The 18587-nt window shown below is 37.8% G+C and overlaps 1 protein-coding gene across 1 annotated transcript in view; it reads left to right on the forward strand.

The window, feature by feature from the left end:
* The first annotated feature begins 315 nt into the window (after positions 1-315).
* Spmip2 (sperm microtubule inner protein 2) overlaps positions 316-18587 on the forward strand; it is a 116321-nt gene continuing 98049 nt past the window's right edge. Inside the window, exon 1 of the mRNA XM_070013053.1 lies at positions 316-467. Coding sequence (XP_069869154.1) covers positions 404-467 — 64 coding nt within the window. The 5' untranslated portion in view covers positions 316-403. The remainder of the gene's footprint in view (positions 468-18587) is intronic.

Genomic DNA, 18587 nt, shown 5'->3' on the forward strand with positions numbered 1-18587 from the left:
GGGTTTTTCACAGGTATTTAACAGGGTTAGTTTGTATAGGTCACCATGGTTTGAATTTATTGTCTGTTTTGTGACAATAGGTCCCTGTATAACCTTTTTTGGAAAGGTAATGTCAGGCTGAAGAGCACCCACATACGTGGTAGGACATGGACCCAGGCAGGGCTGATAGATGAGGCCCAGTTACCACAGTCAGTTTCTGGCCATGCTATGTCTCTATGTGCCTGGAATATGGAGTTCTGGACAAGGGTCATCTGATCCCCTTGTCATAAAGAGTCCTTAGCAACCATCTTGTGTACATCACTGACAGTCTCTGGGGACTGTACTTGTGGTTCTTTCTGGTACAGAAGAACTGCTTTGAAGACAGTGGAGGAGAAATTGCTGTGACACAGTTACCACATCAGCCATGGCATCTGGGTCTTACCAAGAGCCCATAGTTAAGACTGTGGGAAAACGAATGATTGTTACAGGTGAGCTGAGTTTTAGCCTTTTATATCTTTTTTTATTATTATTGTGAAAATACCGCATAGAGGGGTTACAATTACATGGGCAAGATAATGAGTACATCTTATCAAGCATTGTTGCCTCCTCCCTCCCCTTCCCATCCCTTCCCATCTCCCCCCATCCTTCCCCCCCCAGCCTTTTATATCTTTACAAAGTTGAAATAGTTGCTTGATAAATTATCGGCTCATGCATACAATCCTATAATATAATTCTCAGGAGGCTGAGATCTGAGGATTGTGGTTCATCTCCAGCACAGGAATAGAAGTCTGTGAAACAATCTCCCAATTAACCACTAAAACGTTGGAAATAGAGCTGTGGCTCAAGTGGTAGAGCCAAGTAGCATTGAGCAAAAAGAGCTCAAGGACAGTGCTCAGGCCCTAAATTCAAGCCCTAGGTAGGACTGGCATACAAAAAAATTTGAGCAAGATATATGTTAAACATCATGTAAATGATTGTGGATTTTCCTTCAACTTATTTAAATTATATGGGCATGAGCTGGTGGGCTCATGGCTGTAATCCTAGCTTCAGGAAGCTGAGTTCTGATTGGGTAAGGAAAGTCGATGAGATTATTATCACCAGTTTATCACCAAAAAGCCAAAAGTGGAGCAGTGGCTCAAATGGAGTAGTGGATCAAGTGGTAAAGAACCAGCATTGAGTGAACAAGCTAATAGTTTAAACCTGAATACTAGCATAAAAAATTATGACAATTTAACTAATTGTGACAAATCCATAAAACATTAAATATCATCTTATTTATTTCCTTTTGCTACTTTTCAAATTATGAGCACATTTTACAATGTCACAAACAACCAAATGTATACTTAAATGTGGCATCTGTTGCTTACTATTTATCTTCTTATAACTATCATGGCTTTGTGAGACTTCTTTTCCACTTTGAGTCTGCTATGAAGAATGTTGACTTCCTCTCTGGATTGCATCGCGGGGGGGGGGGGGGGGGGGGGGGGGGCGGGGCGGAGGGGGGGGGGAACCGGACATAAAGCCCAGGATAAGCCAGTCACACTTCATGTCCCTAACAGAATGGCTGGCTCAGGATGGGTCATGCCAAATAGACTCAAAGGGGATTTCTTTTTTTTTAATTTTTAATTTAATTTAATTTTACTTGTGAACATACTGTACAGAGGAGTTACAATTACATGGGCAGGATAATGCGTACATTTCTTACCAAGCATTGCAGCCTCCTCCTTTGTTTACCCTTCACATCCCTTCCCAGCCTCCCCCCTCCCCCCCATCCCAATCCTATTCCTTCCCCCCCTCACCCCCCCCCCCCCCACCGCACCGATGTTGTAAAGCTCGTTTTGGACATGACAACTTGTGCTTCTCATTGTTGCAACAGGTCCACCTGTATCTTTATAGAACTGTTTTTTCCCCATCTCCTCCACTAGTTATACTGACATCAAATATAGTGAAAGCAGGGGTTATACTGTGGGGGAGGGACATACAAAGCAACAAAGAGATAATCTTATAAATGCGTTAGAAACACATACATGAAAGAAAAAAACATTAAAATACACATCTAAGGGTTCATTTTCCTGACATCACATTATCTGACCTTTTCCGCTTGACTCATACATATACTAGATATTACAAATAAGGGAAACCATGGGACCTATGTTTCTTTGGGCCTGGCTTACTTCACTTAATATAATTTTTTCCAAGTTTTTCCATTTCTTAACAAATGGGGCAATGTCATTCTTTCTGATGGAGGCATAGAATTCCATTGTGTATATATACCATATTTTCTTGATCCATTCATCTACTGAGGGGCATCTGGGTTGGTTCCATATCTTAGCTATGGTAAATAATGCTGCAATAAACATAGTTGTGCTGGTAGGTTTAGTGTGGTCTTGTTTGTAAACATTTGGGTAAATGCCCAAAAGTGGGATTGCTGGGTCATAGGGGAGTTCTATGTGAAGTCTTTTGAGGAACCTCCATACTGCTTTCCAAAGTGGTTGAACAAGTTTACATTCCCACCAACAATGAAGTAAAGTTCCTTTCTGTCCACATCCCCTCCAGCATCTGTTGTTGTTAGAGTTCTTGATTTTTGCTGTTCTAACTGGAGTGAGGTGATATCTCAATGTTGTTTGGATTTGCATTTCTTTTATGGCTAGGGATGTTGAACATTTCTTCATGTGTCTATTGGCCATCCTTCTTTCTTCTTCAGAGAAGTTTCTCTTTAAGTCCTTAGCCCACTTATTTATTGGGCAGTTGTTTCTTTGAGGATTTGTTGTTGGGGGGTTTAATCTTTTGAGTTCCAAGTATATTTTAGATATGAGACCCTTGTTCGTTGTATGGCTAGTAAAGATCTTCTCCCAATCCGTGGGTTTTCTATTGATCTTGCTAGCTATGTCATTTGCCCTGCAGAAGCTCTGCAACTTTATGCAATCCCATTTGTCCAACCTTTTCAAAGGGGATTTCTGTGCAAAGAAAATTCCCTCTCTGCTGTTGGAGAAGTTCCAATCTCCAGTGACTGGGAATGCACATGGAGGCTGGGGACAGAAGGGAGTTGGGCCTTGGGAAGTGAGGCCAAGGACAGGTACTGTCCATCAAGTTCTCTACCTGCATTTGAAAACTCCTTGCTTCTGAGACTTCTTAAAGTAGATTTTATTTTTTAAATAATTTTATATTTAAAGGAATATTACAAAGTTAACACAAAGCATTCCCATATATTCCCACATCTACTTTCCTCAATTGTTTTCATTTTTATTAGTGTATCCTTATTGTAGAAAGGAGTTTCAACTTATTTCCATTCATGCATGTAGTGTACTATGATAAAATTCACTCTATCACTCTTATTTCCCCTTACCCCTCTTTAAATACTTTTAAAAATACTTTTAACAGGTTTCATTGTTCTATTTTCATATATGTGCATGTGGTACATAATTCACATTCACTTCCTTCACCTTTCCCTCTGGCAGGTTCAAACACAAACAGTCCCATTTTACAGTTATGTCATTCTCTGTGGGGTGTGCGTGTGTGTGTGTGTGTGTGTGTGCACACACACACGCCTGTGCCAGAACTGAGGCTTGAACTCAAATCAATGAGTTATCCCTTAGCTTTTTAGCTCAAGATCGGACTTCTATCACTTGAGCACATCTCTTATTCTGGCTTTTTGCTGGTTAATTGGACATGGAGGGGAAGGGGAGGTCTCATGAAATATTTTTCCCAGACTGGCTTCAGACCATGATCCTCAGATCTCAGATCTAGCTAGGATTCCAAGTGTAAGCCACAGGCACCGATGTGTGTGTGTGTGTGTGTGTGTGTGTGTGTGTGTGTGTGTGTGTCTGTATGTGTGTGTGTGTTTTCCGGTCATGGGGCTTGAACTCTGGTCCTGAGCGCTGTCCCTCAGCTCTTCAGCTCAAGGCGAGTGCTCTACCACTTGAGCTACAGCGCCACTTCCGGTTTTCTAGTGGTTTATTGGAGATAGGAGTCTCACAGTCTCTCCTGCCTGGGCTGGCTTTGAACTGTGATCCTCAGATCTCAGCCTCCTGAGTAGCTAGGATTACAGGCGTGAGCCATCGGCACCCGGCCCGCTGTGTTATTTTATCTTAAATGTCATTCTTTGTTATGGATGAATAATATTTCAGTGTTGTATGTGTGTCTTCAATTTGTTTTATTATAATTAATTGCGGATTAAGTCCAGGGCCTCATGCATGCTACTAAGCACATGTCCTACTCTTAAGCTACAACCAAAGCCCTCCTCAATCATTAACATTGGATATTAGTATGGCACATTTTAAAAAATAATTTATGAATCAATGATTATGCATTACAATTAACTAAAATACATGCTTTATTCAGATTTTCTTTGTGCTACCTAATGTTCCAGACCCTACCTATAATATCACATTATATTTGCCATGTCTCCTTCGCTAATTCTTAGAATTTTTAATCATGTCTTAAACTTTTCCTTGTGTTTTGGGTTACCTTGACAGGATTTTTTGTTTCTTTGTTTGTTGTTGTTGTTGTTGTTTTTTCCAGTCCTGAGGCTTCAACTCTGGGCCTGGGTACTATACATGAGTTTCTGTTGCTCAGGGTTAGCACTCTATCACTTAAGCCACAGCTCCACTTACAGCTTTTTTTGGGGTATCATTATTCACATGTATGTGTATTGACTTGAAGTAAATACATTGAAATGTTAGCATGGTATTGACTAGCACTAAGAAGTGTTTAATTCTAAAATTCATGTTGCTTTTGCAAAAAAATAAACCTTTGCTCTATTACCACAGGTTCTAAGTCAAATGACATATAATTTATGCACATGTTTTAAAAATATAATTTTATTGTTATTATTTTTTTATTGTGAAAATACCAGACAGAGGGGTTACAATTACATGGGCAAGATAATGAGTACATTTCTTATCAAGCATTGTTGCCTCCTCCTTTGTTTCCCTTCCTATTCTTTCCCATCTCCTCCCCCACTCCCCCATTCCCCCCTGCCATGCCAAAGTTGTAGTTTGTTTTTCGACATAACAATTTGTACATCTCATTGTTGCAATGGGTCCACCTGTATCCCTGTTTAAACGATTTGCTTTTTCCCTTCCCCTCCACAAATTATACCAATATCAAGTACAGTGAAAGCAGGGGTTATACTGTGGGGGAGGGACATACAAAGCAACAAAGAAAGCATCTTATAAATATGTTAGAAACAATTGCATGAAAGCAAAACATTTGAATACTTGTCTTGGGGTTCATTTCACCTAACATCAACTTATCCGATCTTTTCTGCTTGTCTCACACATATACTAGTTATTGCAAATAAGGGAAACCATGGGACCTATGTTTCTTTGGGCCTGGCTTACTTCAGTTAATATAATTTTGTCCAAATCTTTCCATTTCCTAACAAATGGGGCAATATCATTCTTTCTGATGGAGGCATAGAATTCCATTGTGTATCTATACCACATTTTCTTGATCCATTCATCTACTGAGGGGCATCTGGGTTGGTTCCATATATTATCTATGGTAAATAATGCTGCAATAAACATAGTTGTGCTAGAAGCTTTAGCGTGGTCTTGTTTGTGATAATTTGGGTAAATGCCCAAAAGTGGGGTTGCTGAGTCATAGGGGAGCTCTATGTAGAGTCTTTTCTGCTTTCCAAAGTGGTTGAACAAGTTTACACTCCCACCAACAATGCAGTAAGGATCCCTTCTGTCCACGTCCCCTCCAGCATCTGTTGTTATTAGAGTTCTTGGTTATAGCCATTCTAACTGGGGTGATGTGGTATCTCAATGTTGTTTTGATTTGCATTTCTTTTATGGCCATAGAGGTTGAGCATTTCTTCATGTGCCTATTGGCCATATTGTTATTATTAAGATGTTGTATAGAGGGGTTACCATCTTACAGTTCAGATAATGTATACATTTCTCTTTTGGACAATATCATCTCTTCCTTTGCTTTCCTCCAGTTTCCCCCTCCCATCCCTGCCCACAAGTGAATACTGAATACCATGATTGCATTTGTTCACCCTTCCTTTCTTCCTTTCTATGCTTTCTCTTTACCCCCTGGTAAGATGCAGAAAAAGAAAAAACAAAAAAAGCACACACAAACAACAACAACAATATAAATACCCAGGTTTCTGTTTCTTGGAATTCATTTCGATAAATAGTATTTTACATGGTCAGGAGAGTTTTGCCTTTGGATTCCTCCCCTACTCCTTTGGTCTGACTCTATGTATAGGTTATAGTTATATTTTACATCTAGCTTCCACATATGAGAGAATACATGAACTTTTCCTCTTATTGAGTTTCACTTACCTCATTTAAGCACATGAATTTTTTTAAGAGAGGAAAATAAAAAGTTAATAAAGCGAGCTAATACATATATTTGCTTAAATTCCAGTTGAAGATAAGGAGACAAGGGCAAGATAAAGCAAAAATTTCAACCAAAGCAAGAAATTGATCAGTAAATGTACTGAGAATCAGATTTTCCCTTTCCTCGATAGGTAGATATCATATATCAAATATATAAGGTTTTGGTGGCTATTAAGGTTTTCTTGCTTGTGCATGCCATTCTCCTTTCCCTAAAATTTGTAAGTACTCTTAGGATTCCTACAACACCAAATCAAAGAAAGCATACACCATGGAGAATCCCATGCAACAGCACCATTTCCTGAAAATCATGGCTTCATTGTCCCAAATAGTACTCAGATATCTCTCATTTTTTCCTAAAGATTTTTGTCTAGCCAGGCTACTCTCTGCTTAGAGTAGAAGAAATAATTATTCTGTTTCTTTAAAAAAAATTATCTTTGTCCTAAAGCCAATTCCAATACATGAAAAATCACCTTACTAATCGTTAAACAACAATCTTGGTACACACAAACACAGCTATTCACATACATGCATGCACACACTAACATAAATATACATCTAGTTCAAGGACTATTTATGCTTATAGCTATCCCTTTTATTGTATTTGTAGCTTTACATAATTTTTACTGCCAAGGGGTTCCATTAGTATCCTAATACATTCTTTTTAAAAATAATTTTTATTGTGATTAAATGATTACATAAATTTCACAGTATTGTGAGATAGTGATACTTAAAGTCACAAACACATTCTAACCTTCATGAGGCAAATTGTTATTATCATGGTCTATAAAGTTTCTGAATTCTATGAGCTTTGACAATACAACTATTTCTTCCACATCAGGTAGTATGTACATTTCTTTCCTTTTGCTTAGTGTTAACTGGTCCTTCTATCCCTCTCCCTCCCTCCCTCCCTCCATCGCTGCCCTTGAGTTGCTTAGTTTGTTTCATCAATGTCCAGCTGATGGGTCCCTCTATTGTATGTTTTCCCATTTCCCTCTGATTCTGTGTCCTCCTCCTAGCTTCCCTCAGATGTGTGTGTGTGTGTGTGTGTGTGTGTGTGTATGTGTGTGTATACCATATATGTAGTCAGCAACATGGAGTCATTTAGTAATGATATGACAGTATGAGTGGAGGTCCTTTGTTTCTTGAGTCCTGTTTACTTTATCATATCTCCTTGCATTTTGGATTTAACATCTACATATCATGGAGACCATGTGCTGTTTCTCTTTGCTCTTGGCTTACCTTGCTCAAAATGATTTTTTCTAATTCCATCCATTTTCCTGTGAATGCCATTATTTTGTTCTTTCCAATGGCTGCATATTATTCCATTTTATATAGGTACTACAATTTGTGGATCCATTCATCTGTAGAGGGGCATCTGGGTTGTTTCCATATCTTGGCTATTGTGAACAATGCTGCAATATGGAGGTGCATGTGTCCTTGTATCCTGGTTCCTGGTGCTCATGGTAGACGGCTAGGGGAAGTCTATATTTAGCTTTTTGAGGTACCTCCAGACTGCTTTCTAAAGTGGTTGTATTAGTGTACATTCCCACCAGCAGTGCAACATGGTTCCTCTTTCTCCACATCCCCTCCAGCATTTGTTGTTGGTTGAATTTAGGATGTGGGCCATTCTGACTGGGGTAAGGTGGTATCTCAGGGTTGTTTTTATTTGCATTTCCTTTACAGCCAGGGATGATAAACATTTCCTTATGTGTTTCTTTGTCATTTTTATCTCTTCTTCTGAGAAGTTTCTCTTTAGCTTCCCTGCCCATTTAGTAATTGTTATGTTTGGGAGGGATTAGTTTCTTGAGTTCCATGTATATACTGGATATTAGATCTTTTGCTGGTATATATTTTTACCCAATTAGCTGGCTTTCTTTCTAGTTGGTTGCTATGTCTTTGACTGTGCACAAACTTTTTGTTTTAAGGTAGTCCCATTTGTTGAGTCTCTCTCCAATTTGTAGTGACCCCGGAACTCTGTTTAGGAAGATCCTGCCTGTGCCTATAAGTTCAACCGTCTCTCCTACTCTGTCCTGCAGTTTCAGGTTTCAGGTTTGATGTTAAGGCCTTTAATCCATTTTGAGTTGATGTTAGTACATAGTGACAGGTTGGGGTCCACTTTTAGTTTTCTGCATGTGGCCACCCACTTTTCTTAGCACTAATAGTTGAAGAGGCTATGCTTATTCCACTGTTTGTCTTTGGCTACTTTGTCAAATATCAGCTGACTGTAAGGATGTGGTTTTATTTCTGGATCTTCTAATCTATTCCACTGGTCTTCTGGTCTGTTTTTGTGCCAATACCAAGCTATCTTTGTTATTATGGTTCTATAGTAAGAGTTTGAAATCCAGTATTGTGATCACTCCCATGTTGTTTCTTTTGCCTAGAATTGCTTTGGCTATTCTAGGTCTTTTGTTATTCCTTATGAATTTTTGGATTGTTTTCTCTACTTCTGCAAAAGTACATCATTCGGATTTTAATAGGAATTGTATTGAATTTGTATATCAATATTGGCAGTATGGCCATTTTCACTATATTAATTCTGCCTATCCAAAAACATGGAAGGTCTTACCATTTCCTGGTGTCCTCTACGATATCTTTCTTTAGGCTTTTATAGTTTTCATTAAATAGTTCCTTTACATCTTTGGTTAGATTAATTCCTAAATATTTTTGAGGTTATTGTGAATGGGGTTATTTCCTTGATTTCCCTTTCTGCTTGTACGTTGTTGGTGTACAGAAAGGCAACTGATTTTTGTAGCTTAATTTTGTATCCTGCTATGTTGTTGAAGTAGTTTATTAACTCTAGAGTTTGGGGATGGAGTTTTGGGAATTGGTAAGGTATAATATCATGACATCTGCAAAAAGGGATAGTTTAACTTCTTCCTTCCACATGCAGATCCATTTAATGTCTTTTTTCTTGCCTTATTGCTCTGGATAAGGATTCCAGGACTATATTGAAGAGGAGTGGAGACAGTGGGCATCCTTGCCTTGTTCCTGTTTTTAGGAGAATTGGTTGTAGTTCTTCCCCATTAAGTATAATACTGGCTATTAGTCTGTCATAAATGGCTTTTATTGTTTTAAGGAATATTCCTTCTATTCCTGTTTTCTCCAGAGCTTTTCACATGAATGAATATTATATTTTATCAAAAGCCTTTTCTAGATCAATGGAGAGAATTATGTGGTTCTTGATCTTGGATCTGTTGATGTGATGAGTTATATTTACTGATTTATGTATGTTAAACTATCCCTGCATCTCTAGGATGAAACCTACTTACTTATAATGTATGATTTTTTTGATATGTTTCTGGATTCTGTTGGCTAAAATTTTATTGAGGAGCTTTGTATCTGTTTTCATCAAGGAGATTGGTCTGTAGTTCTCTTTTTTTTGTTGGATCTTTGCCTGGTTTGGGGATGAGTGTGATTTCAGCTTCATAGAATGAGTTTAGGATTGTTCCCTGTGTTTCTATTTCTTGGAAGAGCTTGAGGAGCATGGGTATTAGTTCCTCTTTAAAGGTCTTAAAGAATTCTGTAGTAAGCCGGACGTTGGTGGCTCACACCTATAATACTAGCCACTCAGGAGGCTGAGATCTGAGTATTGCAGTTCAAAGCCAGCCCGGGCACAAAAGTCCATGAGACTATTATCTTCCAATAAACCACTCACAAAACTGGAAGTGGCTCTGTTGCTCAAGTGGTAGATCATTAGCTTTGTAGAGCTGAGGGACAGAGCCCAGGCCCAGACAAAAATAAAAATAGAAATAAAAGAATTCTGTAGTGAATCCATCTGGTCCTTCCTTGTTAGAAGACTTCTGATTGTTTCCTCTATCTCATTGTAAGTTACTGGATTATTTAATTGATTTTTTTTCTTCTTGATTCAATTTTGGCAATTTGCATTTCTCTAAAAATTCATCTATTTCTGCCAGGTTTTCCTTCCTTAGTGAGTATAGATTCTGGAAATAGTTCTTTATAATTGTTTGGATGTCTTGGATGTTTGTTGTAATTTTTCCTGTGGCATCCCTGATCTTATTGGTTTGGGTTTCCTTTCTTTGTTTTTTAGTTAATCTTGCCAGAGGTCCATCAATTTTATTGATTTTTTAAAAACAAACAGCCTTTTGCTTTATTGGTTTTATTTATAGTTTTCTTAGTCTCTATCTCATTAATTTCAGCTCTTATTTTAGTTATCTCCATCTAGTAACTTTAGGTTCAATTTTTTTCTTGCTTTTCTAGCAGTTTTAATTGCATCATAAGATTATTTACGTGGTCTGTATTTTCTTGATGTGTGAACTGAGAGCAATAAATTTGCCCCTCAGGACCACTTTTGCTGTGTCCTATAGGTTTCTTTGTGATGCCTAATACATTCTTAAATATTTTTCTTATGCAAGAAAATTTTATAATTACTGTACCACCACCATACAAAAAGTGAAAGTTCATTCAAATGAAGTTGTATATTAAATCTATTAAATAAAATAGTATAGTTTTAAAAAGTTATCATGGTGGGGCTGGGAATGTGGCTCAATGGTAGAGCTCTTGCCTTGCATGCCTGAGGCCCTGGGTTCAATTCCTCAGCACCACATAAGAAAAAAGCTGGAAGTGGCGCTGTGGCTCAAGTGGTAGAGCGTTGGCCTTGAGCTGAAGAGCTGAGGGACAACGCCCAGGCCCAGAGTTCAGGCCCCACGACTGGACCCCCCCCCCCAAAAAAAAAAAGTTATCAGGGTCTAGTTTTGATTTTTACTTTTGATTAGCCTACATTAATTGTACAAGTAGAAGGTTCATTGTGACATTTACACCATTTTTGGGGGGGGGTGGGGGGAGTCTGGTCGTGGGGCCTGAAATCTGGGCCTGGGCACTGTCCCTCAGCTCTTCAGCTCAAAGCTAGTGCCCTACCACTTGAGTCACAGTGCCACTTCCAGCTTTTTTTTTTTTTCTTTGCTTATGTGGTACAGAGGAATCGAACTCAGGGCCTCAGGCATGCAAGGCAAACGCTCTACCACTGAGCCACCTTCCCAGCCTGGCACCATTTGTGTATAAAATGTATCCCTATTAACCTTACCCCTATTGCTTCTAGTTGGAGAAGCTGTGAAAAGAGCTTTTATAAACACTAGTGTGTAAATTTTTCAATTGACATGTTTTTAAATCCATTTGTAAATGCCCAGGTGTGTGATTGATGGCTCATATGATCCGCTTTTCTAGAACAAGCCAAGCTATCTTCCTAGCTAGCAATTCCCAGCAACCCATGAGGCATCCTTATGGCTTTGCATCTTTGGGAGCATGTGGGATTGCCTGATGTTTGCATTTCACTCTTCAAATAGATGTGTAGTTGGATCACATTGCTATTTTAACTGACCAATGAGCAGCTTTTCAAATGATTTTCTATCTTTGGATCATCATCAGTGAGAACACTCTTGTTAATATATGACAACTTCATAAGATATTTTTCTTATTGCTGACTTGTCTGTATATTTCAAATACAAGAACTTTATTTGACCAATGTTTTAGAAAATGTTCTCACAGTCTGTGCCTTGCTTTTTCCTTCTCTAAACATGTTATTTTTGCATAAATGTCTTTAGCAGAACAAAGGTTTTATTTTTTTTATGTGTGTCTGAGCTGGTACTGGGGCTTGAACTCAGGATCTGGGCATTGTCCCTTAGCTTTTTTCCTTAATACTGGTGCTCTATACCACTTGAGCCACAGTTCCACTTCTAGCTTTTAGGTGTTTAATTGGAAATAAGAATCCGGCAGACTTTCCTGTCTGGGCTGGCTTTGAACCATGATCCTCAGATCTCATGAACTACTGATGGTGGGGTTAATTTTAGCAAGATACACTACTCAAGTTTTTCATGAGTTACATTTTTTTCTTGTGCTAGAAGCATGGTTGGAATTCAAATCCTCACACTTGATCAGTTTGCTTTCCTTGCTGGTGCTCTACCTCTTGAGCCATGCCTTGAGTCTAACTTTTTTCTAGTTAATTGGAGGTAGCGTCTCTGACTTTTTTTGCCCAGGCTGGCTTTGAACCACAATCCTCTGATCATAGATACCTCTGTGTAGCTAGGATTACAGTCAGATGCCACCAGAGCCTGACCAGTGATTCCATTTTTCATATTGTATCCAAAACCATATCACCAAACCCGAAATCACGCAGGTTTCTCACCTGTGTTTTCTTCTAGAATATTCACATTTTTTTTATTACAGTATATTGCATTTTGGAGTAATTGTGCCTCTAAGACCTTTCACTTCTATTCAATACATTTCTTCTTTACTTAAGCCAGTTTGGGTTGAGTTTGGTGTGACTTGCAACTGTGCAATAACATTGATTTAATTAATTAAAATTTATTTTCATTTATCAGGTTAGTTTGATGGGTTTGCTTATTTCACATTCTTATCATCTTTGATAGATTTATGTTCTTTTGAAATGATTTATATTATTCTATATTTAATTAATAAAACTACACAAATACTTTTTCAAACATTATTTTCTCTTTCTTTTCTTTATTAATATATGATATAAGTACAAAGATCAAAATTAACTGATGAAAGATACAGAGATACAACTTTCATTATTGCCCTGGGTTGTAGAAGATAGTGTATAATACTGTGAACAAAATATAAGTAATTATGTCTATCAATATTTCATTTGTGTATAATACTGTGAACAAAATATATGTATTTATGTCTATCAATATTTCATTTTCTTTTTAGTGGTACTAGGGTTTAAACTCAAGAGTCTTATGCTTGTTGAGTGAGCGCTCTATCATTTGATCACTCTGCAGACATTTTTAGTTTTGTTATTATTATTACTTTTTGCTCCAGGACTGTTAGATTGAGTCTTGGCAACTGTGGACTTCAGTCCTCCTATCTGGGCCTCCTCCATAGCTGAGGGTGCAGATGTATGCAATGACAACAGGCTCTACCCGCTAATATTTTTTAAAAGTAGTTTTTGTTTTATTTTATAAATATGTACAAATCATTCCTCAGCTTTTGAAATTTTTATAATGAATATTTAACATATACTGATGAGCTAATATTCAAAATTTTACCATGTTCAATTCATGTATCTCTTCTCTTTTTCTTTTTTGCTAAATTATAAAGCCTCAACTATCAGCCAGGCATGGTAGCTCATGCCACCATAGGAGGCAAAGATTGGTGTATCATAATTTAGGCTAGGTTGGGCATAAAATGTTCATGTGACTACACCTCAACCAATAGGTGGGTGCAGTGGCACCTGCCCATTATCTCAGTTACAGGGAAAACACTATTGGCAAGTGCAGTGGTATGTATCTATCATCTCTAGCAACAAGTACAGGTACAAGAAGAATGACCATAATAAAGGCTGGCCATCGGCATAAAATATAAACTCTACTTTAAAAATAACCAGTGCTAAAAGAGTTGAGAATGATTCAAATAGTTTAGTATCTGCCTAGCAAGGGAAAGACCCTGAGTTTAATCCTCAGTGCTGCTTAGAAAAAAAGTACACATATATGATTTTATTTAACTTGCATATTATTTGTACATCTCTAAATATATGAATATATTCTTTATACAACTCAATGTCATATTGTCACCCAACAAAATTATCAATTATCCTTTGTTGTCATGTAATGACTACTCCATAATAAAATTTCCCTGGTGGTCTTTAAAGAGCATTTTTGCAGTGGATAGAGGGATAGGATCCAAACAAGACCTACACATTGTAACAACTCAGTTGTGTTGTCTTCTTCCATCATTTACATTTCTATAAGGTCCCCTCCTCTTCTATACTTACTTGTTGCAGAAACTTGGTTCCCCAGAAGAAGTCAATCATTCTAGTGGCCAGTGTCTTCCTTGTCACAATATTTAACTTGATCCTTTATCCTCTGTAAGCAATTTGCTTCTAGACCTTTGATTATATCCAGGTTCAGCTCTTTAGGCATAAACATGTCTTATGCTATGTATGAATCTGGAATGTCTCACAAATACCCAAGCTTTAAAGGTGTGGTCTCTGCTGTGGCACTATTGGGACACCATGGAGACTTTACAAAGTGGGGCCTAAGTAGGAAATGTTTAGGTCACTGGGCTGTGTCTTAAATGGGATTGTGGAACCTTAGTCCTGTGTACTTTCTCTCTTTGTTTCCCGGCCATGATGTGAACAGCTTTGCTTTCCTAAATGATATGTTGCCTCACCATGGACTGCAAAGAAATGAACATCTTGGATGCTTTATTGGTCAACTCACAACAAATGAACTTGTTGTTGGCCATGGGCTTGAACTCAGGGCCTGGGAGCTGTTGCTGAGCTTTTTCTCTCAAAGCTAGCCCTCTACCCCTTTGAGCCCCAGCACTACTTCCATTTTTTTCCCCTGGTGGCTAATTGGAGATAAGTCTCACAGACTTTTCTGCCTGGGCTGGCTTACCTGCCATCCTCAGATTTCAGCCTCCTGGGCAGCTAGGATTTCAGGCATGAGCCACTGGTGCCTGGCTACCAGAAATGAACTTTTAAGCTATTCAAATATTACAGTTTTTCCTTCTTAAGTGCCCCCACAGTAATTGCCTTTCTAACAAATGGGATTTACACCCCTTTTCCCCATGTTTGGAACTGTTTTCAGAGAAAAGCCCACAATCTTATAAAAACATTAGTATAAGTAGTTGTGTCCAGGCTAAGCAAAAAAAAAAAAGTTGATTTAATTCAAACAAATATGATATAATTGAAATAAACAATTAGTTTACATCAATAAAGTAAAATGAGAAATCACCTAAAATTATTTTTAATGTTGACATTAAAAAAAACAGATTTTAATAGGATATGAAAGTAGCTGGGGTGTATTCTCACGGTTCTAAGGTTGGCTTCAGGGTACTTTCTGAAGTGCCATAATAATTTTATTGTCTGTTTTTTAAATCAAATTTTACTTTCTCTTTCTCTAGATGTACTGCTACTACTTTTCTATTTATCAGGAGTAACTACATTTGTTATAGTTCTGATTTTTTTTAATGTCTGATGGATCTCCAATATTCTGTGTGATGATTTTCAGTCTGTATAAACATTGACCACTTAACTAATCCCATCATTCCTCAAGTATTAACTTTCTACCAAATTTTGATACTTTTCCTTTTAAAGTATATGTTTTAAAGTATATGTATATTTTTCTTTCATGCATTTTTATTGTCAAGGTGATGTACAGAGGGGTTATAGTTATGATACTGTTTTTTTATCACATCGATTTGAAATCCAATTGAGTAAATATAAATTGAATCCAAATAGAATACCAAAACGTTGCCCAGGAGCTTTGATGGCTAGAAAAATAAGTAACATGTTCTCTTTATTCTAAAAGCTTATAATTTAACAAGTATATAAGGGGATTGACTTGTTCCAATGTAAATATTTACTGCAGTGTAGTATGACATCCAAAAGAAACAAATCCAATTCCAAAAGGCTTTAGAAATCATGTAGAAGAAATGAGGAGGAGGCTAACTAGTTTTAAAAAAACCCTCATTCATATGGTTTTATCTTACTCATTTCTCTTCATTTTGAATATCATAGAGCATAAATTAACCCTTAGATGTAGAGGTTCCTAGAAATATATTTAGTTTTCTGTTATAAAAGAGATCAAGGTTATCTCTGGAAAACTGTCAGTGGCTCCAGTTTATACTCTCTCTCTCTCTCTCTCTCTCTCTCTCTCCTCTCTCTCCTCTCTCCTGTGTAATACTCATATCTCAACCTCTAGCTAGGATTACAAGTGTGAGCCACTGACACCTAGCTCAGCCCTTTTGGTTTTGTTTTTCAAATGGGATTTCATTAATTTTGCCCAGATTCAGCTTCTATGTCAACTTTTAAAAAGAGTTTAAAAATTAGTCATGCTGGGAGCCTGTGACTTATGCCTAGCTCCTCAGGAGGCAGAGATCTGAGGATTACTGTATGAAGCCAGTTTGGATAGAAAAGTCTGAAAAGATAGGACAGAAAAGACTCCAATTAATTGCCCCAAAGCTAGAAGTGGAACTGTGGTTCAAGTGGTAGAGCACTAGCCTTGAACAAAAAAAAGCTCAAGGGCAGTGCACAGGCCCCGAGTTCAAGCCCTAGAAAACACAGATGCGTGCGCGTGCACACACACACACACACACACACACAACACACACACACACAAACACACACATACACACACAGGGGCTGTGTGTGGTGGGGCATTGCTCAAGGTGGTGCTCAGGATGCTGCCAAGCCCAGGGTGCAATTCCCAGTACATCTCCCAAATATTCTCTATTCAATGTATTTTAATTTGGTGTCTAGCTTGATAATAGTTTGCAAAATATACTCCTTTAACTAAATTCTTTTAAAATGACAACAGTAAATATTTTTTACGTGGCTATAGTTACTTTATGCCTTTTCTTGGTCAATCCTCCCCAAGTCAAATACTGAGTTCCAAAATCCATGTATTTTTTATAATTGTGAGTTGTTTGCTTGTTTTTTTTTTTTTTTTTTTTTTTTATCAATCATGAGGCTTTAACTCAGGTCCTAGGCACTATCCCTGAGCTTTTTTGCTCAAGGCTAGAGCTCTACCACCTTGAGCCACAGCTCCACTTCCAATTTTCTAGTGGTTAACTGGAAATAAGAATCTTACCAGCTTTCTATCCTGGGTCTGGCTTTGAACCATGATCTTCAGATTTCAGCCTCCTGAGTAGGTAGGATTACAGGCATGTGCCACCAGTGCCCAGCCCTGTGAATTTCAATCTAAAAAAAGCAAAGTATAATTTTAAAACAACTACTTGTTAGCAATTATTCATATATATGCTAAGATCTATAATGTAGTGAAATTTTATAGGCAATGTTATTTCTGCATTAAAGACTTTGCTATGAAAACATAATAAACCAAATCATGAAGAGATTTACAAATATTTTAGAGCATAGTTATGTTTTAAAAACACCTGTGTATATTCAATTAATGTAGTATCTTTACTGAGTTCTGGGTCCTGTACTATTTTAAAGATAGAAAAATTACATTTATTAAAAAAAGTTTCGGTAGTGATGGTGATAGAACCCAGGGCTTTCTGTAAAACTCAGGGTGGTTCTACCACTAAGCTCCACTTCAGCTGCTAACAATACATTTTTTTTTTTTTTTTTTTTTGCCAGTCCTAGGGTTGAACTCAGGACCTGGGTACTGTCTTTGAGGTGTTTTGCTCAAGGCTGGTAATCTACCACTTGAGCCACATCTCCTCTTCTGCCTTTTTTTATGTTTATCTGGAGATAAGAGTCTCCTGGAGTTTCCTGCCTGGGCTGGCTTTGGATTTTTAATTCAGATTTTTCCTCCCATGAATTTCTACTTTTTCCAAAGGAAAGATACTTATGGAATAGTAAATACCTGTATAGGACTTTAAAAAAATCTCAGAGGTGGGTGTGGTGATACTTGTAGTCCCAGATACATTTTAAGCTGAAGCTAGAGAACCACTTGGACCCAGGAACTGAGACAAGTATGGGCATCACAGGGAGACCCTTACCAGAAAAATTAAAATAAAACACTAAAGTACAGTAACAAATACCCTAGCATATCCTAACATTGTTTAGATGGGGATGTTGAGAGTTAAGTGATTTATAGCGCTCTAAGGAAGCCCTGCTGGCTCCTGTTTATTTGGCGTATTCATGTAATTATATCCACACTACTGACTAAATAAAAAAGGTAACATAGTCAACAAATATCTGCTGAGAAATCAACTCAGTCATGGTCAGAGCCCCACCGTTTGAAGAAGTGATCATATCCCAGGACTATTGTTAGAACTTCTCAGGATTAGAAATACCTCCTAGAAAAGTGAAGTAAGCCAGGCCCAAAGAAACATAGGTCCCATGGTTTCCCCCTTATTTGCATTATCTAGTATATGTCTGAGTCAAGCAGAAAAGGTCAGATAAGGTGATGTTAGGGAATTATGAACCCTAAGATATATATTCAAATGTTTTTGTTCTTTCATGCGATTGTTTCTAACACATTTATAAGATTATTTCTTTGTTGCTTTATATATCCCTCCCCCACAGTATAACCCCTGCTTTCACTGTATTTGATGTCGATATAATTTGTGGAGGGGAAGGGGAAAAACAAATCGTTTAAATAGGGATACAGGTGGACTCATTGCAACAATGAGATGTACAAGTCGTTATGTCGAAAACGAACTTTACATCTTTGGTGGGGGGAGGGGCGGGGGGAGGGGAGGATGGGAAGGGATGGGAAGGGGAAACAAAGGAGGAGGCTACAATGCTTGATAAGAAATGTATGCATTATCCTGCCCACGTAATTGTAGCCCCTCTGTACAGTATGT

The sequence above is a fragment of the Dipodomys merriami genome, unplaced genomic scaffold, assembly GCF_024711535.1.
Source record: "Dipodomys merriami isolate MVZ:Mamm:240054 unplaced genomic scaffold, mDipMer1.0.p SCAF_9, whole genome shotgun sequence".
NCBI lineage: Eukaryota > Metazoa > Chordata > Mammalia > Rodentia > Heteromyidae > Dipodomys > Dipodomys merriami.